General features: G+C 53.7%; 7 protein-coding genes across 7 annotated transcripts; 3 read left to right on the top strand and 4 right to left on the bottom strand.

Annotated features, from left to right (window-relative positions):
• Positions 1 to 1433: 1433 nt before the first annotated feature.
• AYO20_02671 (proteasome subunit alpha type-4) lies at positions 1434 to 2393 on the bottom strand (the record flags this gene model as incomplete). Its single annotated transcript, XM_022640975.1, has 3 exons — positions 1434 to 2265; positions 2310 to 2316; positions 2363 to 2393. 3 exons carry the CDS (start codon positions 2391 to 2393, stop codon positions 1434 to 1436), a joined length of 870 nt encoding a protein of 289 aa, XP_022503231.1.
• A 330-nt stretch (positions 2394 to 2723) lies between these two features.
• Positions 2724 to 3571, top strand: AYO20_02670 (hypothetical protein; the record flags this gene model as incomplete). The annotated part of the gene is made up of 3 exons (XM_022640974.1): positions 2724 to 3092; positions 3147 to 3314; positions 3377 to 3571. 3 exons carry the CDS (start codon positions 2724 to 2726, stop codon positions 3569 to 3571), a joined length of 732 nt encoding a protein of 243 aa, XP_022503230.1.
• A 766-nt stretch (positions 3572 to 4337) lies between these two features.
• Positions 4338 to 6248, top strand: AYO20_02669 (hypothetical protein; the record flags this gene model as incomplete). The annotated part of the gene is made up of 3 exons (XM_022640973.1): positions 4338 to 4956; positions 5014 to 5143; positions 5198 to 6248. The coding sequence occupies 3 exons, from the start codon at positions 4338 to 4340 to the stop codon at positions 6246 to 6248; spliced, it is 1800 nt and encodes a 599-aa protein (XP_022503229.1).
• Positions 6249 to 7595: 1347 nt separating this feature from the next.
• Positions 7596 to 10295, bottom strand: AYO20_02668 (hypothetical protein; the record flags this gene model as incomplete). Its single annotated transcript, XM_022640972.1, has 3 exons — positions 7596 to 8552; positions 8621 to 8768; positions 8836 to 10295. The coding sequence occupies 3 exons, from the start codon at positions 10293 to 10295 to the stop codon at positions 7596 to 7598; spliced, it is 2565 nt and encodes an 854-aa protein (XP_022503228.1).
• Positions 10296 to 13906: 3611 nt separating this feature from the next.
• AYO20_02667 (hypothetical protein) lies at positions 13907 to 15450 on the bottom strand (the record flags this gene model as incomplete). The annotated part of the gene is made up of 3 exons (XM_022640971.1): positions 13907 to 14576; positions 14682 to 15120; positions 15180 to 15450. 3 exons carry the CDS (start codon positions 15448 to 15450, stop codon positions 13907 to 13909), a joined length of 1380 nt encoding a protein of 459 aa, XP_022503227.1.
• Positions 15451 to 16139: 689 nt separating this feature from the next.
• Positions 16140 to 16672, bottom strand: AYO20_02666 (hypothetical protein; the record flags this gene model as incomplete). Its single annotated transcript, XM_022640970.1, has 2 exons — positions 16140 to 16451; positions 16505 to 16672. 2 exons carry the CDS (start codon positions 16670 to 16672, stop codon positions 16140 to 16142), a joined length of 480 nt encoding a protein of 159 aa, XP_022503226.1.
• Positions 16673 to 17358: 686 nt separating this feature from the next.
• Positions 17359 to 17923, top strand: AYO20_02665 (hypothetical protein; the record flags this gene model as incomplete). The annotated part of the gene is made up of 3 exons (XM_022640969.1): positions 17359 to 17418; positions 17470 to 17678; positions 17749 to 17923. The coding sequence occupies 3 exons, from the start codon at positions 17359 to 17361 to the stop codon at positions 17921 to 17923; spliced, it is 444 nt and encodes a 147-aa protein (XP_022503225.1).
• Positions 17924 to 19174: the final 1251 nt, after the last annotated feature.

The raw sequence follows: 19174 nt of genomic DNA, 5'->3' as shown, positions 1-19174 counted from the left end.
CGAACGTGCAGTCGACAGACGTCCAGCCTTGTGGGCAGGATGTAGAAGGCCACCACACACTTGGGCTCATGACTGGTCTCCAGCTGGTCTAAAAGGGGCACATCTCGAACATTTAGGCCGAGACATTTGGCCATGGTTTGCTGGCAAGAGTACCTATTGATGATATTGTTAAAGATTGGACCACGAACCAACATATATTTCGCATATCATTGCGTAGAAGAATATGGATTAAAGTGATGAAGTTGAAGTGAAAGGAGAAGGTGGCGTACATGGTGGCTCGAAGGAATATGGCGAGTCAAAAGTGGATCACGTGCAGTGATATATGACTCGCCCACGACGCGACTTTTCCAACTCCTAAGATGCCACTTTCTTCCAGTGTCTTCAACCAGCGACCAAAAGTTCTCTTTTCGAGTGAAGTACATCTATCTTGAGGATTTTTAGGGGATTGTTTGGGCGAGCCATCCTCTTTCTCCCGGTCTACTGGTTTTCGTGCCGCTTTCTGCAATATGTGGTAAATGTCCATCCAAGTGCCCAGCAGCCAACCATGATGGACTAACCCCTAACAAAAGTAAACATGTCTTGAACGCCCAAGTATCTATCCGTTCGCCTTGCTGTAAGCATGCTATGTATCCTTCTGGGGAAAACGCCACTGACGAAGAGACTTCAGGTCGCAAATGGTTCGACTGTGCGGAATGCCATGCTGAACAGGAAGATCACCCCCTGTTGCAGAGCTTTGATATGGTATTTCGTCACCCTGTCCTAGATCTCATTATAATATGTCTCCTGCGACAGTCACTGACAAGTGGGTCACAAATAGACGTTCATATGTAAGAAATGCAAGAAGGCCTTCCGGAAAAATACGAAAGAATGGGAGGACAGGTGGGTCGAAGCGATTCTCATCCCGAACGAGACGTTAGTGGCATTTGCTCATGGCTCCAGTGATGAGTATTGCCCAAACTGTGACAATCACTTTGTCATTGATGCAGTCACCCCGAAGGCTGCTTTGAAGGTCGAGAGTGAGGATACAAGGGTGGATGCGAGGTGAGTCGCTACAGTCTACACAAGGCGGACAAGTCACATTGATTCTGGTCATAGAATGATCAAAGACGAAAGAGTGAAACAATCAAACCAGCAGTCGATATTTGACCTCAAAGGAGGGACGGAGCGGCTGGGTTGATATGCAACAACGGGCGAGAAGAGCGGTGCAGCTACCTGCTTCAGAGAAGTCAGGCTCCACGCAAGGAGGGCAACATGGCGTCGAAATAGCCCTGCGACTTGAAGCCGCCGGACAGCGCCCCCTCGGTAGCAGATAACAGGGAGAAGTAACCTGCATTTGGAACAAGCTACCATTTGACCATGTTCACTGATTTGATCCGTTGCCACAACGCCAGTCGCTCATGCAAAGAATGAGTGAAGGCTAATGCCCCGTCTCTTTATTCATCTCCTCCACCCTCGCCCTCAGCTAGCGGCCGGGTTGGTAGGGACGAGGTTGCCGATCCCGACGCTCTCGTCCCGGGCTTCTTTTTCGCCTGTTCTTCTTGCTTCTCCGCCTCGATGGTCTTGACATACTGTTCAATCTGTTCGGATGGAAGCATCTCAATTGTTTTGCCTGGAGCCATGATCGCAATCTCAATGTTCTTGGCACCTGTTTGCACGACTTCTAGGAGTGATTTGACGGTCAACGAAATGGTTGCCTCTCGGTCCATGTCATCTTTATGATTTCGCTCGAGAAATTCGCGCACGGTTTTGCTGGATCGGCCGATCGCATTTGCTTTCCTGCTTCGTGTCAGACGGCGGCTCTTGGAGTCAGAGATGACAACATACCAAGCAGAATAGATGCCTGAGGGTTCTGTTTGGTACAACTTAGGCTCCTTATCGCCCTTGTCGAACCCGATAATCAGGGTGCTGATGCCAAAAGGCCTGACACCACCGCTCTGAGTAAATCGTTGCTGCACGCCGGCCACATATTTCGTAATGTATTCAATCGTAACAGGGTCTTCCACCGTGAGCCGATGAGACTGCGCCTCGACTCTGGCTTTGTCGATTAATATCCGGGCATCGGCGTTGAGTCCGGCGAAAGCAAGGCAGACGTGGGTGTCAATAAGACCAATCTTGGAGGGTGTGATTCGTGTGTCCTGTAGCTTCATGGCCGATCTCTTTTCGCAGCCCAAGACTACAATGTCTTTGCCTTTCACTCCGACCGCACAGGTTCCTCGCTTGACTGCTTCCAGGGCATATTCGACTTGGAACACGTGGCCATCGGGGCTATATGTGTTAGCAACATTCGTGGGTGGAAAGAGCTGTAGTACCTGAAGACTGCAATCTGTTAGCACTCGCACTCAATGCCTCAGGAGCCACTTACCGGAAAGGGCACGATCGTAGCCGGAAGCCATGTTGTCTGGATGTAGGTATTATTGTTGGCGCAGCTTTTCTAGAGACGTCCCTGCTATGCTCTTGTCTGAAGACGGTTTATCGACGATATATGGCAATGGAGGTTGGAAGTGCTTGCTAAATTCACTGACGGTACGCGGCGCGACCGTTGCCTTGAAAGTGAAGAGCCTCGACACTCCACCCTATTTCTACGGTGAAGTTTCTGCTGCAGCAACTGCGGAGCATAGAGCTTTCCGATTGGTCAACAGTCGAGCTTCAATCATCTCCGACTCGACGTCTGCCAACTCTTTCACTGCACAAACAGAGATCAACCCCTCAATCCTCCCATCGCCATGGCTTCCATCGTGCCGGCCATGAAGAGGCAAATCCACCGGACCGTGGCTCAGACAGCCCGACTTTCTTCGCGGCAGTTTGCAACCACCACACGACTGCTACGACAAGGCCCTGGAACCGGCGAGAACTTCGAACAAGCCAACGACCCTTCTGCGCGAAAACTCACTCCCAATGTATCCAAGACGAACGAGGTGCCGGTCGAGGCGAGAGGTAATCAGGATGCGCCCCTTCAAGAGTTGGTACCAGAGGCAGAGAAAGCCAGAACAATGCAGGCTCCAAACAGGGAAAAGCCGTGGTCAAGGAGTCAGATGCCCAGAGAACTGGCAATGACAGGACCCAGATTTGAACAGACAATTATGGAAGCCCAGGTAATTGGATTAAATCTATCTTTGGCATCAGCGCATACTGAGAAACGCTTCTAGCCCCGGCCCTTTGCTGCAATTGAGCTCATTCACAAGCAACCCGTGCGTTGGGTCAAGGAAAAGAGCGTGGCGTGTGATGGTGGCGGTGGTCCCTTGGGCCATCCACGAATCTTTATCAACTTGGACAAACCCCAGGTTTGCTGGTGCACCTACTGTGGTCTACCATACGTAAGATGGCCAGCCCAAGACTTTTCAATGGATATATCGAAGCTGACGTTTCTGGTGCACAGGCCAAGGAAGAGCACAAGAAATATCTTGAATCATTACCGTCGACACCATATCCTCTTGCACCTACGGGCGATCCAGCACAAGTCCAAATGCCAGCTACACCTAGTCAAAAAGGCGAGATTCAGGGACATTATCCACTGTTGAAGGGGGAGCAAGAGGCAGAGAGTGTAGGTTCATCGTCATTCGAGCAAAGATGATTGCTCGGGCAACCCAACCGCAAGGGAATGCACCATGATTGTACATATCGTTGTTGGCTTGAGGGAACTGGGACGTGCGTGGATTTCTCCGAAGAGGCTCGTTTACAAAGCAGATTAGGCTGTAGCGACTAAAACGACCACTGGCCAGCTTCATTTCGTTCCACGTTCCATATTGGTCTGATATATTTCGTCCGCCTGTGCACGTTGTGTTGCCCAGCATAGCACTGTGGATTCCAACCCTTTGTTGACCACCAGAAACGGCTGCGGTTCCCTTTTGTGGCCTCGCCCAATAGCGCAGGTTGTATTGTGATTGGTCTGGCGGGTAGATCACGTGCCAATGATCGGGCTAAGGATGAGCCGCGCTTTGTCAAAAACTCGGTGTTATCGAGTCCCAGATCCGAGTCCGCCTGCAAACGACCCCTTGACGCGCCTGAAATTCGTCCGACCGGGTCGAACCTTAGGAGTTTCTCTTCTAACTTTTTTCCCTTTTGTGTGTATCTAGGCTGTCACTCGCGCTACACCTGTCAATGACGCTCGGTTCTTTAGGCCCCCGAACCTGTATGAGTCGTTCAAATGGCCAGACTAACCCCGCCTCGTATCCTAGGGTGAAAGGGATACGGGAGAAATTTTCTAGCCCGCGTGTGTATATACTTCACAGGGTGGCCCTGTGACATCTTCACTTCGTCTCGATGATTGCTTGCTTCAATCTTGAATAATACTAGACTCTACAAGGGCGCTACCGTTGGTGTTGCTTGTTCGATCTACAATGGGTGTCTCAGAGGATCAACAGAACCCAACGAGGACCATGCCAGACAACACATCGGGCCGGGAGGAATCTCCTCACAAGAACGCGACTGAGCGTTCCGTATCTGGTTCTTCAACACCATCTGTCGATGTCGCCGAGAAGCCACCTGTCGAGCGGGACATTGGGCTCACTACCGACAGTTTGGCGAAGGAGACGGGGAAGGAGGAGGAAGTCGAAGTCGAAGATGAGGTCGAAGACACGAGCAACTATCCTTCTGGTCTGAAGCTCGTGACCTTGATTATCGCCCTCGATCTGGCCGTCTTCCTGGTCGCACTTGATCAAACCATCATTGCCACTGCGATCCCCAAGATCACCGACCGCTTCAACAGTGTCACCGACATTGGCTGGTATGGCAGCGCATATTTCCTGACCAGTACCGCACTCCAGCCCAGCTTTGGCCGCATCTACAAATTCTTCCAGATCAAATGGGTCTTTCTCTCTGCCATCAGCGTCTTCGAATTGGGCTCCTTGGTCTGTGCCGTTGCACCATCCAGCACCGCGCTCATTGTTGGGAGGGCTGTTGCCGGCATTGGCGTGGGTGGCATCTTTTCGGGAGCCTTGGTCATTATTGCCCACTCGCGTAAGCCATTGCAAACATCTGATATCGATGATCCAGGTACTGACAATGGTGACATAGTTCCTCTGATCCGGAGACCTCTGGTGTTTGGACTGTTTGGTGCTATGTGGGGATTGGCCAGTGTCGCAGGGCCTTTGCTCGGTGGCGTCTTCACTGATCACCTTTCGTGGAGATGGTGCTTCTATATCAAGTGAGCCGGTTTCTCTATTCCCTCTCTCGTGCGAGTGCTAATGATTTGGTGCAGCCTGCCTATCGGCGGCTTTTCGATGCTCGTCGTCCTGTTCGTGCTCCATATCCCTCAAGATCCGAAGCTCTCCGAGATGCCGATCCTCAAACGCATCCTCGAACTCGACCTCATCGGGGCGGCAATCCTCATTCCGGGCATCATCTGTCTGTTGCTGGCAGTCCAGTGGGGTGGGTCAACCTACGCATGGGACAACTCGCGGATAATTGGGCTGTTTGTCGGTGCCGGGTGTCTTCTGATTCTCTTTGGCATATCCCAGTGGCGTTTGGGTGAAGATGCCACTATCCCACCGCGTCTCCTCACCAAGCGCACTCTGATGGCGTCCTGCGCCTTCGTCTTCTTCTTCGGGGCCGGCATTTTTGTTCTCATGTACTACCTCCCGCTCTACCTCCAAAGTGTCAAGGGATCCTCGCCTACCAAATCCGGCGTCCAGATCCTGCCATTGATGCTGTCCACTGTCTTCACTTCGATCGTCGCAGGGATCGCGGTGACCATCATCGGCTACTACACACCACTGATCATCGGTGCCGCCGCGCTCATGACCATTGGCTACGGCCTGATCAGCACTTGGACCGTCGACTCGCCCTTCCGCGAATGGTTCGGGTACCAGATCTGCGCAGGTCTTGGAACAGGCTTTGGTTTCAATCTTCCCCTTGTGGCGGTCCAGACCACCTTGCCCATGAAGGACATTCCCCAAGGGACTGTGCTGCTGATGTTCTGCCAATCGCTCGGTGGCGCGCTTTTCATCGCTGTCGGGCAGTCTGTCTTCGCCAACGGTCTGGTCAGCGGTGCCGCCAAGTACGCGCCCGACATTGACCCGCAGCTGCTCATCAACACGGGTGCCACGGCGCTCCGCAGCGTGCTGACCAAGATGGGCATGGAAGACCATATCCACCAGGTGATCGAGGCGTACGTGTATGCCTTGAAGGACTGCTACCGCGTCTCCGTCGCCGTGGCAGGTGTATCGTTTATCGCCGCATGTTTCTTCGAGTGGAAGAGCGTGAAGAAGGCGAAGCCCGCGGGCGTGGAAGCGATGCCGGCCATGGGATAGATACCCTTTTTTCCGTTCTCACGGAGGATTTATGGGGGTTGGGAGGTATTTCGGTAGAAATCTCAGCTCTTTCATGGCGACACGTGCGAACAACTGTACTTTGATAAGGGGTTTGTTTGTAGACAGCATTGCGAGCATTGGGGGAGCTATTTTGGAATTTCATGGTCTTTTTTTTTTTTCAATCCAAGCAATTCTGACCTGAGCCATATGACTCTGGGGATGAAGCATGATGACGGACGTTTCGTAGATCTGAGCAGTGTGTACACCATCCATCCATCCAGCCATCCAGCCATCTATCTATCTATCTACACAGAGACGGCACTTTCTCTCCGTACCTTTCACTTTAGGCATTCATCCGTCCAATGTACTACTATTATTTTCCAGGACGTCTGTCGCATTAATCACGTCATATCAATATGGAAATCTATGCAGCTTGCCTCTTCCTTCCTTCCTCTCCCTCAGATTCTCCAATTCCCTTTCCAGTCGGCTTGCTTGCTTGCTCTGCCCTGCCCTGCCCTGCCCTGCCCTGCCCTGCCCTGCCCTGACCACCCAGGACTCAAGTACACGAACACGTGCCACTGCAGTGCTATATACAACGTCACCGAATATAAGGACCACGAACCACGAACCAAAGGTGGATAAAGAGAAAGGGACTAAATGTGCCGCTGAGCTCTTTCGATCTTCCATCTACCGATCTGCCTGTCCGGGGAAAGCAAGGGAGCCATGTGCGCGGAGAAAACAGGAAGAAAGAAGACAGACCATTTGTGTAGACGTAAGTACAAATATAAGTGTGAGATTGAGAGTGTGTAGATATGTATGTAGGTATGTAGGTATGAGGTATTGTACGAGGGAACCATAGGGCACCATAGATACTGTAAATACTGTAAGTACAGTAGGTACAATACCGAGTAGGTACAACAGGTAGATAGATAGATAGGACAGGTAGGGAGGCATTAAACGCTATCCACCAACCAACCCAGCGGGGGTCTGAAGAAAGGAAGAAATAGCACAAAGAGAACAAAACCAACAGAAAGCATTTCTTTCAATACATTTGTGAAACCCATTTTTCCCCTTTCCTTCGCCCGGCCCTCAAAACGCGTAGAATGGATTTGGCATTTGCATTTGCATTGCATTTGGCTTTGTTGTCCCTCTGTGCACACACACACACGCACGCGCACACACGCTCACATGCTCAGACATATACATAGACACACATAGACACCCAAAAATATACACACACACATACACATACACGGATGGTCGGATATACGATATAACCTATTGCGCGCGTTTGTTGTTCGTCGTCGTCTCAACCCCCCCTCCGTGCAATGTTCTGGATACAAAAATCTAGTGCATGTTCTTGTGGGCCAGGGCGTATCTGTGCCTCTCGAGATCTCGCTTGAGACCGGCCTCGTAGGACAGCTTGGGCTCGCCGCCGCCGGCGATGTAGCTCTCGTAGGCGCTGCACTCGTCCTGGAAGCTGCTGCTGGACCAGTAGGCCTCGGCGTCGATCTTGTCCGGGTGCTCGATGTACTGCAGACCCATACCGCCGTCGGCGTGCCACGTGATGTGGCAGTGCATGAGCCAGGCACCTGGGTTGTCCGTCTCGAATCCGATGACGGTCCAGCCCGGTTGGGCGACACCGCCGGGACCGGCGAAACCGTAGAGCAGCGTCGTGTCGCGACGGCTGGGGTTGGCAAAGTTGAGCGACGAGGCCTGCGAAGCCGAGAAGACGCCCTTGCCCTGGCCGAGCACCGAGAAGTCGTGGCCGTGCAAGTGGATCGGGTGCGACGTCTGGAAGTTGTTCTGGATCACAAAGTAGACCCAGTCGCCCTCGGGTCCGTCCAACACGACGGCGTTGGAGTAGCGCGAGCTGTTGAATCCTAGAGTCGGCAGCTCCGCCATGGTTCGGAGAGTAGGATTCTCAAAGTCCACAGAGACGGTCTGGTTGCCCAGGGTGGTGGCGCTGTTGCCGCTGAGATCCTGGAGCCCGCCAAAGTACCATCTGATGATGGGGCCGTAGCCGTCAAAGACCTGCGAGCCACCGTTGCCACCGGGCAGGAGCTTGGCGGTATCGGTGAAATCCTCGAGGCTGCCAGCGTTCTTGCTGACGACGGGGACAATGCTGGCCAGGGGCTCATCGCGGCAGTCGGTGTTCGGGGTGAGGGTGATGGTCTCGGACACGGGGGTACCGCAGGTTCCCTTGTAGGTGAAGACAGGGTTGGCAATGCCGAGACCGTTGTTGAGGTTCTGGACACCGCAGCCGGTCTGAGTGATGGCGCGCATGAAGTATGCTCCGGGGGTCTATATTACAGATGCATGTTAGCGATGGGGACGACGAAGCCAGTTTGATTTGGGGGGAGTCAACTAACCTGGTTCATTTCGACAATGACATTGTATCGTTGGCCAGGGTTGATGTAGAGGAAGTTGGTCTTGTATGGCACGATGGGGGTGAAGTCGGAGCTGATGACGAGCATCTCATGGTTGTCAAAGTGCACGATAAACGAGGATTGGGCAGCGCTGGATTGCACAAGTTAGTCTTCATCAATCGCCTGATAGTCGCAAAGACAGAGGGAAAACCACGTACCTGTTGATGATGCGGAACAGATGCTTCTTGCCAGGCTCGACAGTCCATTGGGTTGCCTTGCCAGTGCTTCCATCTGGCGACTTGTTCTTACCGTTGACCATGTAGTTGACGGCAGCTGGGAGCGGTCCTCGAGCACGGGCAATGTTCCACGCCATCTGGAAGATGGTCTGGCTGAAGATCTCATCGATCATGACCGGGCCCATGTCGTGATCGTAGTCGGCCGTCGAGGGTCCGTGAATGATGACGGGGCCTCGAATACCACCGCCATACTGCGAGAGGGCGTGTGAGTGGTACCAACCGGTTCCATAGCTTGAGGCGAGCCACGTGTAGGTACGCGTGCCACCGTTGGGTGGGATGGCGCACTCAGTCACACCGGGAACACCGTCCTGGTCGTTCGTGCCGAGTTGGCGGATACCGTGCCAATGGATAGTGGTGGCGTTGTGGCTCAACTCGTTGATAACAGTGATCGAGACAAGGTCACCCCAGTTGGCCTCGATGGCGGGACCAGGAGTTCCACCGTTGATGGCAAATGCTGGTCTGACAGTGCCGTCAAAGTCGATATTGGCATCCGTGATCCTCAAGGTGAAAGACTTGCTGTGTCCGCTCCGGTAGGGAACCGCCGTGTCATCGGTGACTGATTGGCCGCACCACTTGCTACGGTTATCTGGCGTGTTGTCCGCACAGAAGGAATCTTCAGAAAGAGCAGACACGGTCTGAGACGGCGCGCAGCTAGTGGTGCTCGTGGCGGTGGTAGTGCTGGTTCCGGTGCTGCTGGAAGTTGGGGCGACGGCGCTGCTGCTCGAAGTTGAGGACGGTCCAGCGGGCGAGACAGAGCTGCTGGAAGTTCCTGGGCCGACCGGGTTGTCAGAGCTGGAGGATGTTCCCGGTCCGACTGGGTTATCGCTGCTTGTCGACGACCCATAGCTTCCCGAAGGGCTTGACGACGTTCCTGGACCGACGGGACCAACGGTTGAGCTTCCGTAGGGGACTGAAGAGGTTGGGCCGACAGGTGTGCTCGATGAGCTGGGGCCGACATATGGGCCTGACGAGCTGGGGCTGCCTGAGGGGCTGGTCGATGGGCTTTCAGTAGGGTTGGACGAGGTTGGGTGGACGTAGGGGCCCGAGGTGGTCGGGCTTGAAGACGGACTAGACGAATGCTGTCCAGAGGTAGGGTGGCCCGAGTCGTCGGACGATGATGGACTCGTGGTATGACCAGGTCCGCCGTTCCCATCCCCCTTGCTTGTTGGCGACACCGACACCGTGTTTGTCGGCGTCCCAGTCCAGTCTTGCCAGGGAGCGGTCGGCACGTCGGGGGCGCAGGTCCATGCTTCGGTAATAGGGCACACAGTAATGGTTCTGGTCGTTGTGACCACCACGATCTCGTCAACGTCTGATCCTTTCCCTGACCAAGCGAGAGTCTGCAACGGCATCAACGCCGCTGCGTAAAGTAGCGACCGCATGACGACGGGATCAACACACAAAAAAAAAGGAGTGACAAAATTGAAAAACGAGAGGACGAAAGCAAAAGCTTTCAAACAAACTGACGGGGAAGAAAAGACGAAGTTTGAGCAGAAAGAACAAGGCCAGGAGAAGGACGGAAGTTCTTCTTCAACTTGTAGCAGAATATGCCGGTTCAACGTCGGATCAGCCGTGGCGCCGGAGTTTCGCTTGGAAGCAAGCCATTGAAAGACGACGCATTGCCTGACACCCCCAGGCGCAGCTCACCACTTTCGTTCGGGCTTTGTCGAGGCCAGGCAAAGAAGAGACTTTGTCCCCACCCTGACACTCTGCTGGGAAAATGTGGCCAGGAAAAGCCAGGGGTTCACACAATCACAGCTGGTATCGGTCAAGCCATGGCTGGCCAGCACCGTGTTGACGTGTGGAGCGAGAGGTTGGGTCAAACGGGGAAATCATAGAGATGCGCCGCGGCTCAGGAGATTAGCACCGCGCAGGGAAAAGGAGAGGCCAAGGCGTCAACACGATGCACGCTGAGAGACGCCCACGTTCTGGGTGGTGGAAAGGTTGAATTCGTGGATAGGACAAGACCAAACTTTACGACGAGGGAGATTGGATCTCGCGAGCCCAGAAGAGCCAAGGCCACAGCCATGATGGACTGAGACACATCAGGCGGCGGGGGACGTCGCATACGGGACTTCGGAAACCGATCATGCAACAAGTGGCTTTTTTGTTGTTTGCCCTCTGCAAAGACTGGCGAGGGACCAATCCATGTACATACGTTATGGATTGGAGAGTCACATCGTCCCCATACAGGCTGGAGAGGGGTTGAGAGCATACCTCCAAACCTGTCAATCAACCCGGCATACGAGGTACAAAGTTACAGCTGTGTTTGTGCCACAGAAGCATGTTCTCTGCCCGTTCCATCATTGCGCCTTCCTGTCCTCCGTTACCCACGACGTTTTGTCCAAGTCCCCGAGTGATCTCGACAATGAATGAGTGGCTTTTTGGTGGCGGACTGGCCATATGAATTATCCCGGCCGATGTGTGAGAACCAAGAAAAAAGAGGGAGGCCAGAGCGAGTGTGAACGTCTCTGTTTTCCACACTGCTTTTACCCCTGAGTTGCTTTTTTACCTATCGGGTCGCGTATTAGCGGCACGCTAGCCCAGTCTGGACAAACCTTAGGCCTTATTCGGACACTCTAGGGGCCACTAGTGGGGGCGCTAAATGACTAAAAGGGGTCATTGGGGTCATTCGGGGGTCAGCCACGTTCTTGTTTGCTTCTACCACCAAAACATCCCTGTCATATTTTCAGCCTCGCAACTTCCATATCCGTTTGGGCCGCATGGCTAAAATTAAAAACGATGAAAAAAACTTCATCATGTGGAAACGAGTCTCGCCCACATCCCCTCGCCATGCGCTCAGACATCAACGCCTTTGTTTGCACCACAGTCTCTGCCGGCCGTGTTCTGTGTCGGAGGCAATAGTTATATGGAGCAGGACGGGACGACAAATACGAAATTAAGCCTACCTCAGTACCTGCCTGGGACGCGGGCAAGATAGAAAAAGGTTCGCACGCGATGACCTCCAGATTTGAGGCCCCCCAATACACACCTTCTCGCTACATATGTACATATGTATCTCGTAGAGCCGTTGGATCAACGTCCCGGGAGGCTTGTGTTATTATTATGGATCTTTTGCCTGCTCGGCGTGATGCAGGTTCGGTGGACAGTCGCGTGCGATCAAGACGCGTCTCGCCAGAAACAGATCAACGGTTTGATCACCAACGATATTTCGGAGTCTTGGAAGCGCGGCTCAGCTATTCCACGGGATGGGCATGACGTCGAGGTGGCACCAGTGGGTGCCGTGTTGTCTGATCATCAGCCAGACGGACAGGTGACCGTCACCACCGTGTCAACTGGTCCTCTCGAGTCGCTACGGAGGGACCGAGTACGCACGTACATACGATAAGCAGATGGTGTTTTCTAGGAGCTCCCCTTTGAATAAATGGTCTGGTCAAACACCCATGACGACGCTGGGCAGCGTCCGCTCTGCATCAGTAACCACCCGCTTCAATGAACGTCTCTCTATATGCAGATTACACGTCAGATATCAGCAAGAAGGCGTCATCACTGCTCCTCTATCAAACACCATAGCGATCGCCCTCCAGGAGAGCGATCTACCTGGGTATTCTGTCATTCTAATCTCTTCACACGGGCAATCCCTTTGATGACCATGTCAATCGTCCCTCTCCCCTTGCCCCTCGTTACAGTGCTCCTCTGGTGATTGTGGCGTATTCAGCCCATGTGGCAAACAAGGTAGCAAACAAGATCAAATGCAGCAATGTCGCCGTTGGCCATTCGTAGTTTTTGTTAAAAGTGACCTGGTCCGTTCCTACCAATAGCGTGGTGCGTTTTAAAACACGGCGGTTTTTGTTTTGGGGGGGGGGGGGGTTTCTGGATCTCGTTTTCTTTTATCGAAGTCGCCCGCGTCTGATGCCTGGCAGCGCCTCATCCTCATTATCAAACTCTCTTATCATTCGGCCACAGCTGAAGATCCCATAGGGGTTATATTTACTCGGTCCTACGGAGTATTGCACGCCGTTGTTTTTCCTGGAACCCCAGGCACGCAACTCACACGCCAGGCCAGCCATCCCGGAGCTGAGGGGAAGCGAGAGTCCGACAGTGCGATGACAGCCAAACTGTTTACCCGCAAAGCGGAGAACAAGAAACAGAGATCAAATCCCCTTTTTCTGGCAAATGTATGTACGAGTGCGAGTGCGAGTTGCGGATACGAGTACTCCGTACCCTACCAGGTACGGAGTTGCATCGGTTTCCGGAGGCTTCTGTAGCTGTACATAGGTAGGTACACATGAGTACGAGTACGAGTCGTTGTTTGTACCGGTCGAGGGCGGCTGGTGGGGTTTCCTCGGAATGGTCGTTTGCATTACCTCCTGTCCTGTGCTGTACTGCACTGTATCTCGGAGGTGACGAGGAAGCTGATGGAGAGGGAGTACTGGGTACTGGGTACTCATTCTCCAGTACTACTACGAGGTACTGTAACCCTTTTCGTTGCTCGACCTCCCAAAAGGGTAAAGGGGTCAGTCAACCTGGAACCCCAAAAGATGACATTCTAGGTAAGCAGATCATCACTGACGACCACCCAACGGCCTTTCCCGCACACGGCTCTTTTCTTTTTAGAGAATGCCTCTTTGCGAGGATCTTCCAAAGCCATCTGGTAGCATGCAAATTGAGAGTCTTGCTGGCTTTGTCCCCATGCACAAGTTACACGTTTTGAGTGTTCCGTTCAACTAGTTCAATACTGGCTCGATGGCTGGCATTTAAACGCTTGCTCGTTGCTATCATCTGGCGCAGGGCTAACACGCTCACTCAAAATGGCCCGACTATCCATGCCTTGCGAAGTCGTGCTAATACATATGAAAGACATGACGCTGCGTAAATGGTTCCGTTGCTCGTTACTGTCTGCTCTTCCTCCTGTCGTCACCCATTTCTTCTCCCCGCGACGCGAGCATGCAGGCTAGCAATGCAGTCTTTCTTTTGATTACCTCGTGAGACGCAAAAGGAAGTTGAGGGCAGTCCAAAATCGGTGATCCCACTACCCTAGCAGCTCCTTGGTGATGACTGCTTCCATCTCCGCGGGCGTCCACCAGTCACTGTCCGGCAACACGGCCGACTCGACAAACGCAAGCAGGCTCTCCCGGATCATCTCCCTCGTGGCGTCCGACAAGCGCACCTCGACGCTCAACAGGCGCGACAACAAGGCCATCTGGTCCTGGTCCGACCACCCCTTCATGTCCGGCGACATGCCGATCGCGTACAGCAGGTACGACGGCCCGCTGTCGAGCTCGACGTCGCACCGGTCGAACTTGCGCCGGATCGCCCAGTATTGGTAGGTCAATTCCTCGGTGGACGCGCCCTGCAGGTCGAAGAGCACGATGTGCAGCATCAGGATTGGCATGATTGGCCGCACGATGTTGGGCACGTTCGCCGACAGCGTCCGGTAGGCCGGCATGTCGGGTAGGAACAGGCTCAGAGGGTGCAGCTCGCCCGGCGGGTGGCGTCGTCTATAAACAGCCATGGTGTGGAAGTTCTGGTACGCGCCAATGAATTCGAGGGCGCAGAACCGATCCCACTGGGCTTGTGTGAGGCCTGCCCCTGCGATGGGTAGGTTCTGTCGTTCGGTCTCGTCCAGAAGAGAGGATTTCAGGTGGACCGAGAACTGGGTCTTCATGGCAGAGATCTGGCCGTTCGACAGCATGTCTTCCCTGTCTACTAGTCAGCGTGTTTGGATCCCGAGACCTGGTTCAGCTGGCCATCGAAGAGTCCGGCTCAGGGTGTGGATGGCGAAAACACTGCACGCTTTGGCTTACCATGTCATCTCCCACACCAGAGCAGGCGAGTAGTGCGCAACGTCCCAGCCGTGTCGGCGGTCCAGCGCCGCCCGGAGACCACGGCAATGCAGATAGAAAGAGTTGCGCGCTTGCTCTTTCGTCGCATCGGAGCTTTCTCGAATGACGGATTCGGTGGCGCAGATGCAGGCCATGGCCTGGAGGAGACCATCGCTCGGACTGGCCGCCTCAGCCTCCAGTCTCGTGCGGAAGTTTTGTAGCGTTTTCAGATAGCATTTTTCCGCAAAGATCCTCTCCTCTCTTGTCGGCGTCTCGATCAACGCGCGGCTCATCGCCGCAAAGTGGACGGCGACGGCCAACATCAGAGGATTTCCCTGCATCACGGGCCAATGCATGTCGCGGGGCGGAAACCACGTCTTTTGACGCCGTCTCCCTAGGTGAGGAATGCAGTCTCCCACGACTGTGAAACTCCCGTCAGCTTTTCCCAAGAACGAAGCAACCGGATTTCCCTCATCGTACAGTGCGAGACCATGATGCCTTCAGTCCGGTCCAGATCGGCCGCCAATGTCTTGAAGGGATCGAAATGGCCCTGCAGAAGATTCTGGGCGTCTGCCAATGGGACCAACTGTTGTTCTGTCGACACCACAATGGCCCTTTCTTCGGGTTTGCCATTCTTTGCGCGCTTCTGGCGCTGCTGCCCTCCCTTCCGGTTGCGCAGAACAAACGAACGGATTTTGCCCGAATAGTGCGAACCCTGCCCGGGCAAAAATACAAAGTGGGCGTCGCTCATGGCTTCTCTGTCCACGCGATTCTCTTGGGGGGGTGATGCCCCTGGAAAGTGGCAGCCACTCGAGAAAATCGGTATAGAGCGAAGAATGTAGAAGAAAGTCACCCAGCTTATGAACCAAACCTTCTCGTCGAGCAACGACCAACCCGGTCTTCCTGTTGTTGGAGAGCCTTGGTCGAATATACTGACACGACAGCAGTATGTAAACCCCGCTTTCTGTAGTCGATTTTGGGGGGGGGGAAGGGGCGGGTGCCCCGGGGATCCACAGGCAGAGGGAGAGTCAGATCCCAGTCAGCAGGGCAAGAGTCGCGCCGAAGCAAAGAAAAGGACCGACGAGTCGATTCTGATTCAGTCATCATCCCATTTAGCATCATGGATAGCGTGCTGTTGTTCCAGAATGCTTCAATTGACGTGAAAGGCGTATGATCTTCAGGCCTGCCTTGTGCTTGACTTTGCAGTCTTGCACCAAAGCAGCAAGTACTCAAGACTCAATGGGCCAAATCGTAGGAGACGAGTGGGCTTTCGTCCACCGATCCTGCCTGTGATCGGTGCTGGTAGGGAGATGCTCTTGCTCGAGGAGAGTCGAAGGATTTTGGAGCCTTGCTGGAACAAGTAGCATCATCTGCTCTTCGAGTTAGACGGTGCGCCGCGTATGTGCCTTTGTCAGCTTCAATCGACCGCCTCTTTCCCTCTCACGGCATGGTCGAAGGAGTAGCAGGGGAAGAGCATGCCAATGGCCAGTAAGACACGTCAGCAACCAGCGTTGACGGATGTGTCGAATCCTGTTCTTCTCCTCCATGGTTCCCGTCCGGAGCCAGCTTCGCTTGAGAGACCGTCTCGTCTCGGTTCGCTACGTTGAAGTTCTCGACATCGATTCTGGTTTCGCGCGTGCGACAGAAATGCCCACATGTAACAGACTCGCGGCAAGGACCGCAAATGCTGGCATCATCGTCGAGCACCCTCTGTTCCAGTTCGAGTTTTGACATGGATGTCCTCACATCCAGCTGAGTATTCGAGAGTCCAGTTGTGCTGACTGGACCTGTCGAGACTATATAACCTTTTCGTTTCCAAAGTCGTCGTCGTCGTCATCGGAGATGATATGGTTGACCGTAAAGCCAAGACCTGAGGATGTCCATGTGACGATCCGTAGCGAAACAAAGGGACGATCGGGGTCTCGGGCAGGTGGGCCAGATATCGTCGTCATAGAAGCTGAGAAGGTATTCATCGTCGTGAGCGGTAAAGGGCACCCGGGGGAGTGGCAGGGAGACTTTCACCACCCTCAATGCAGTCGCTTACGTTACGAAGGACGGTGTGTTTTCCCCCGGATGACGGGCTGCTCAGGGCGCATGGAGGACCATCTCTGGAGATCTGGGATTCGGGTCCTAATATAATATCCTGGGTCGCTTGTGTCAGAGCCTACGGAGCCTTGGTTCCTGGTTCGGGGCCAATACGAGGTCATCAGGGCGTCTGTCCAACTTCCTATTCGGGGCAATCCTTTTGGTGCCACTATTCCACATCGAGGCAATCCTTTTTGTCTCTACAAACATTGACTACTATTGTAAACCAATTTTACGATGATCGGGCTGTCCACGCAGTGATTATACACTTTGAGCCGGCAGTGTTGCTGACAAGGAAGACGGAAGCAAAAAAAGATATAGACCCAAGATGTTGGACCGAGATGGATTGTCCGTCAAAGGAAAATCCTCTTCTTTTGCCACGCCACCAACCGCCATGTCGTCAACAACATCACATAAACAGCTGCGTCTAATGTGTCCTTCGACCGTGTCCTATAATCAACCCCATTACAGGAGCCCGGTGGTGTGGACTGGGCATGCTTCGAATCACGCCACATCGTCTCCGTCAACAAGCACACCAAGCACGACTTGGTCAAATAGTCCTCCCCTTGGCGACATGCACGCTTACAGAGAAGAGCAACTCTTTTGGGACGACGACTCAATGCCCGAATACCTGGTACGAGACCCTCCCAAGCCAGCAAGTTCGTAGCTAATTGGATGCATCCAGGACATGACGACCTCCACATCTCACGGCAATCAAGTTTCGAGTCCTCGCGGGTGTGACTCTACAGGCTGGAGCACCACCTATAGCTCAGCAACTTCATATTGCCAACCACGTCAGAGTCCTCCAGTTGAGTTTGACGTGTCTTCCCTGTATGGCGCGAAATCACGATCCCAGGAAGCCATCGAGAAGCGCAAGTCGCAGAATCGGAAAGCGTGAGTCGAACTTCCAACTCGGCTGCCGTTGGGGGCCAAGCTCTTCAGAATTGTGCTGACCCGTGTCCAGACAAAGAGCCTACCGTGCTCGCCGCGAAGCACAAGTCAAAAAGCTGATCGAGGATCTCAACGCCCTGTTACAGCGCTGCGACCAGGACAGGGTGGAACAGGAGCGTCTGCGCAGATGCCTCGCCAAACTCCAGCAAGAAAATGAGGAGCTGAAACGACTGCTGAGGAGCGGGTAGATTAATTGATTTTCGATGTTGGGCCGGGTTGGGTGGTGGCATCTTAGTTGTGCGCCGGATCATGGAGTCTTGTATAAGGCTCAGAAATGGGTGAGGGTATAGGACAACGGGAAAACGGGGAGAATGGTGTTGGGGTTGAATTACCCTTGTAATCTAGCATTTGCGTTTGAACATGTAAGGTCATGTGGAACAAGCATCCTGTCATTAGGACTGGACATCGTAGACGAACTCTAGCGTCGCGTGGCCGCTGCATGAAAAGTGTTTCATGAAAACGACTAACGGACTTCACATCAAGAGTGCAAATACAAGCGAGCTGCACACCATCCTGCAAGGGGCCGGAGAGCCCACGGATTCACTCCAAAAGTCTTCTAGTGGAGGCCGGATGGGAGGTGATGGCGCCGAAGTTTGTCCTTCTCGAATCGATAGAGAGCTTGCAGATGTCTCGCAGCTAGATTTCTGGTCTAAAATGACCTGCAGGATGTAATAATGAAATGGCGAGGGCAAGGGGGATGCAGGCAAGCGCGATGCACGCCGTCTTCGGGAACTTATCCGTTGTCTCCACACGTTCGAGTTCGAGGATTGCCAGCCCCTATACCGAAGAGAGGTGCATTTCTCGTAAGCTTGAGATTTGGGCATCAATGAAAGGAGGCATGCATCGCCATGGGTTGTGTTGATAGTCCCATCGACAAGGCGTATCCAATGTGAGCTCGGGGACCAGTGTTGGCACCCTGGGCGATTCAGCGAAGACCCCACAGAGACCAAAGCAATGCACGCTGCAAAGCATGTGTAGTCCAGCGATCTGAGGGCGGGTCGTCTCTGTTTGTACCATGCATCTGTGGTGTAGTCAGTGCACCAATGCAGCGCGTGCTCATGTCAGATAGCAGATCTTGACCAACGATTGGCGTGAGCGGGTAGACTGATCCGACCACATTCTCGCTAGGCTCAGACCACAGCGGCGCGGATTCGGAGATGGCGCCATCTCGGAGCAGAAGGAGGGTATGTCGATCCAGGGTTGGCTGTTGGCCGTTCTCAACACAGGCCTGTCTGTGTTTGTAGGCCTCTGAATCTGCTCACGCATAGAAGGCCTCCCAGCTCGCCGCTCAATAGAGTCAAATTACTGCGCAGTAAGACGCTTGTCAGTCCTTGCGATGCCTCCCAGTTGTCTTGAGAAAGGCGATTTGACCACGTCACTCGGTCACTGGTGACGATGTCTCGTGGAGTCAGTGATATGGGATGGGCCAGTCCTCCAGA

This window comes from Fonsecaea nubica (assembly GCF_001646965.1).
Source record: "Fonsecaea nubica strain CBS 269.64 chromosome Unknown Scaff11, whole genome shotgun sequence".
Lineage (NCBI taxonomy): Eukaryota > Fungi > Ascomycota > Eurotiomycetes > Chaetothyriales > Herpotrichiellaceae > Fonsecaea > Fonsecaea nubica.
The sequence above is the reverse complement of the archived record's forward strand: the minus strand, read 5'-3'. Positions and strand labels throughout refer to the sequence as shown.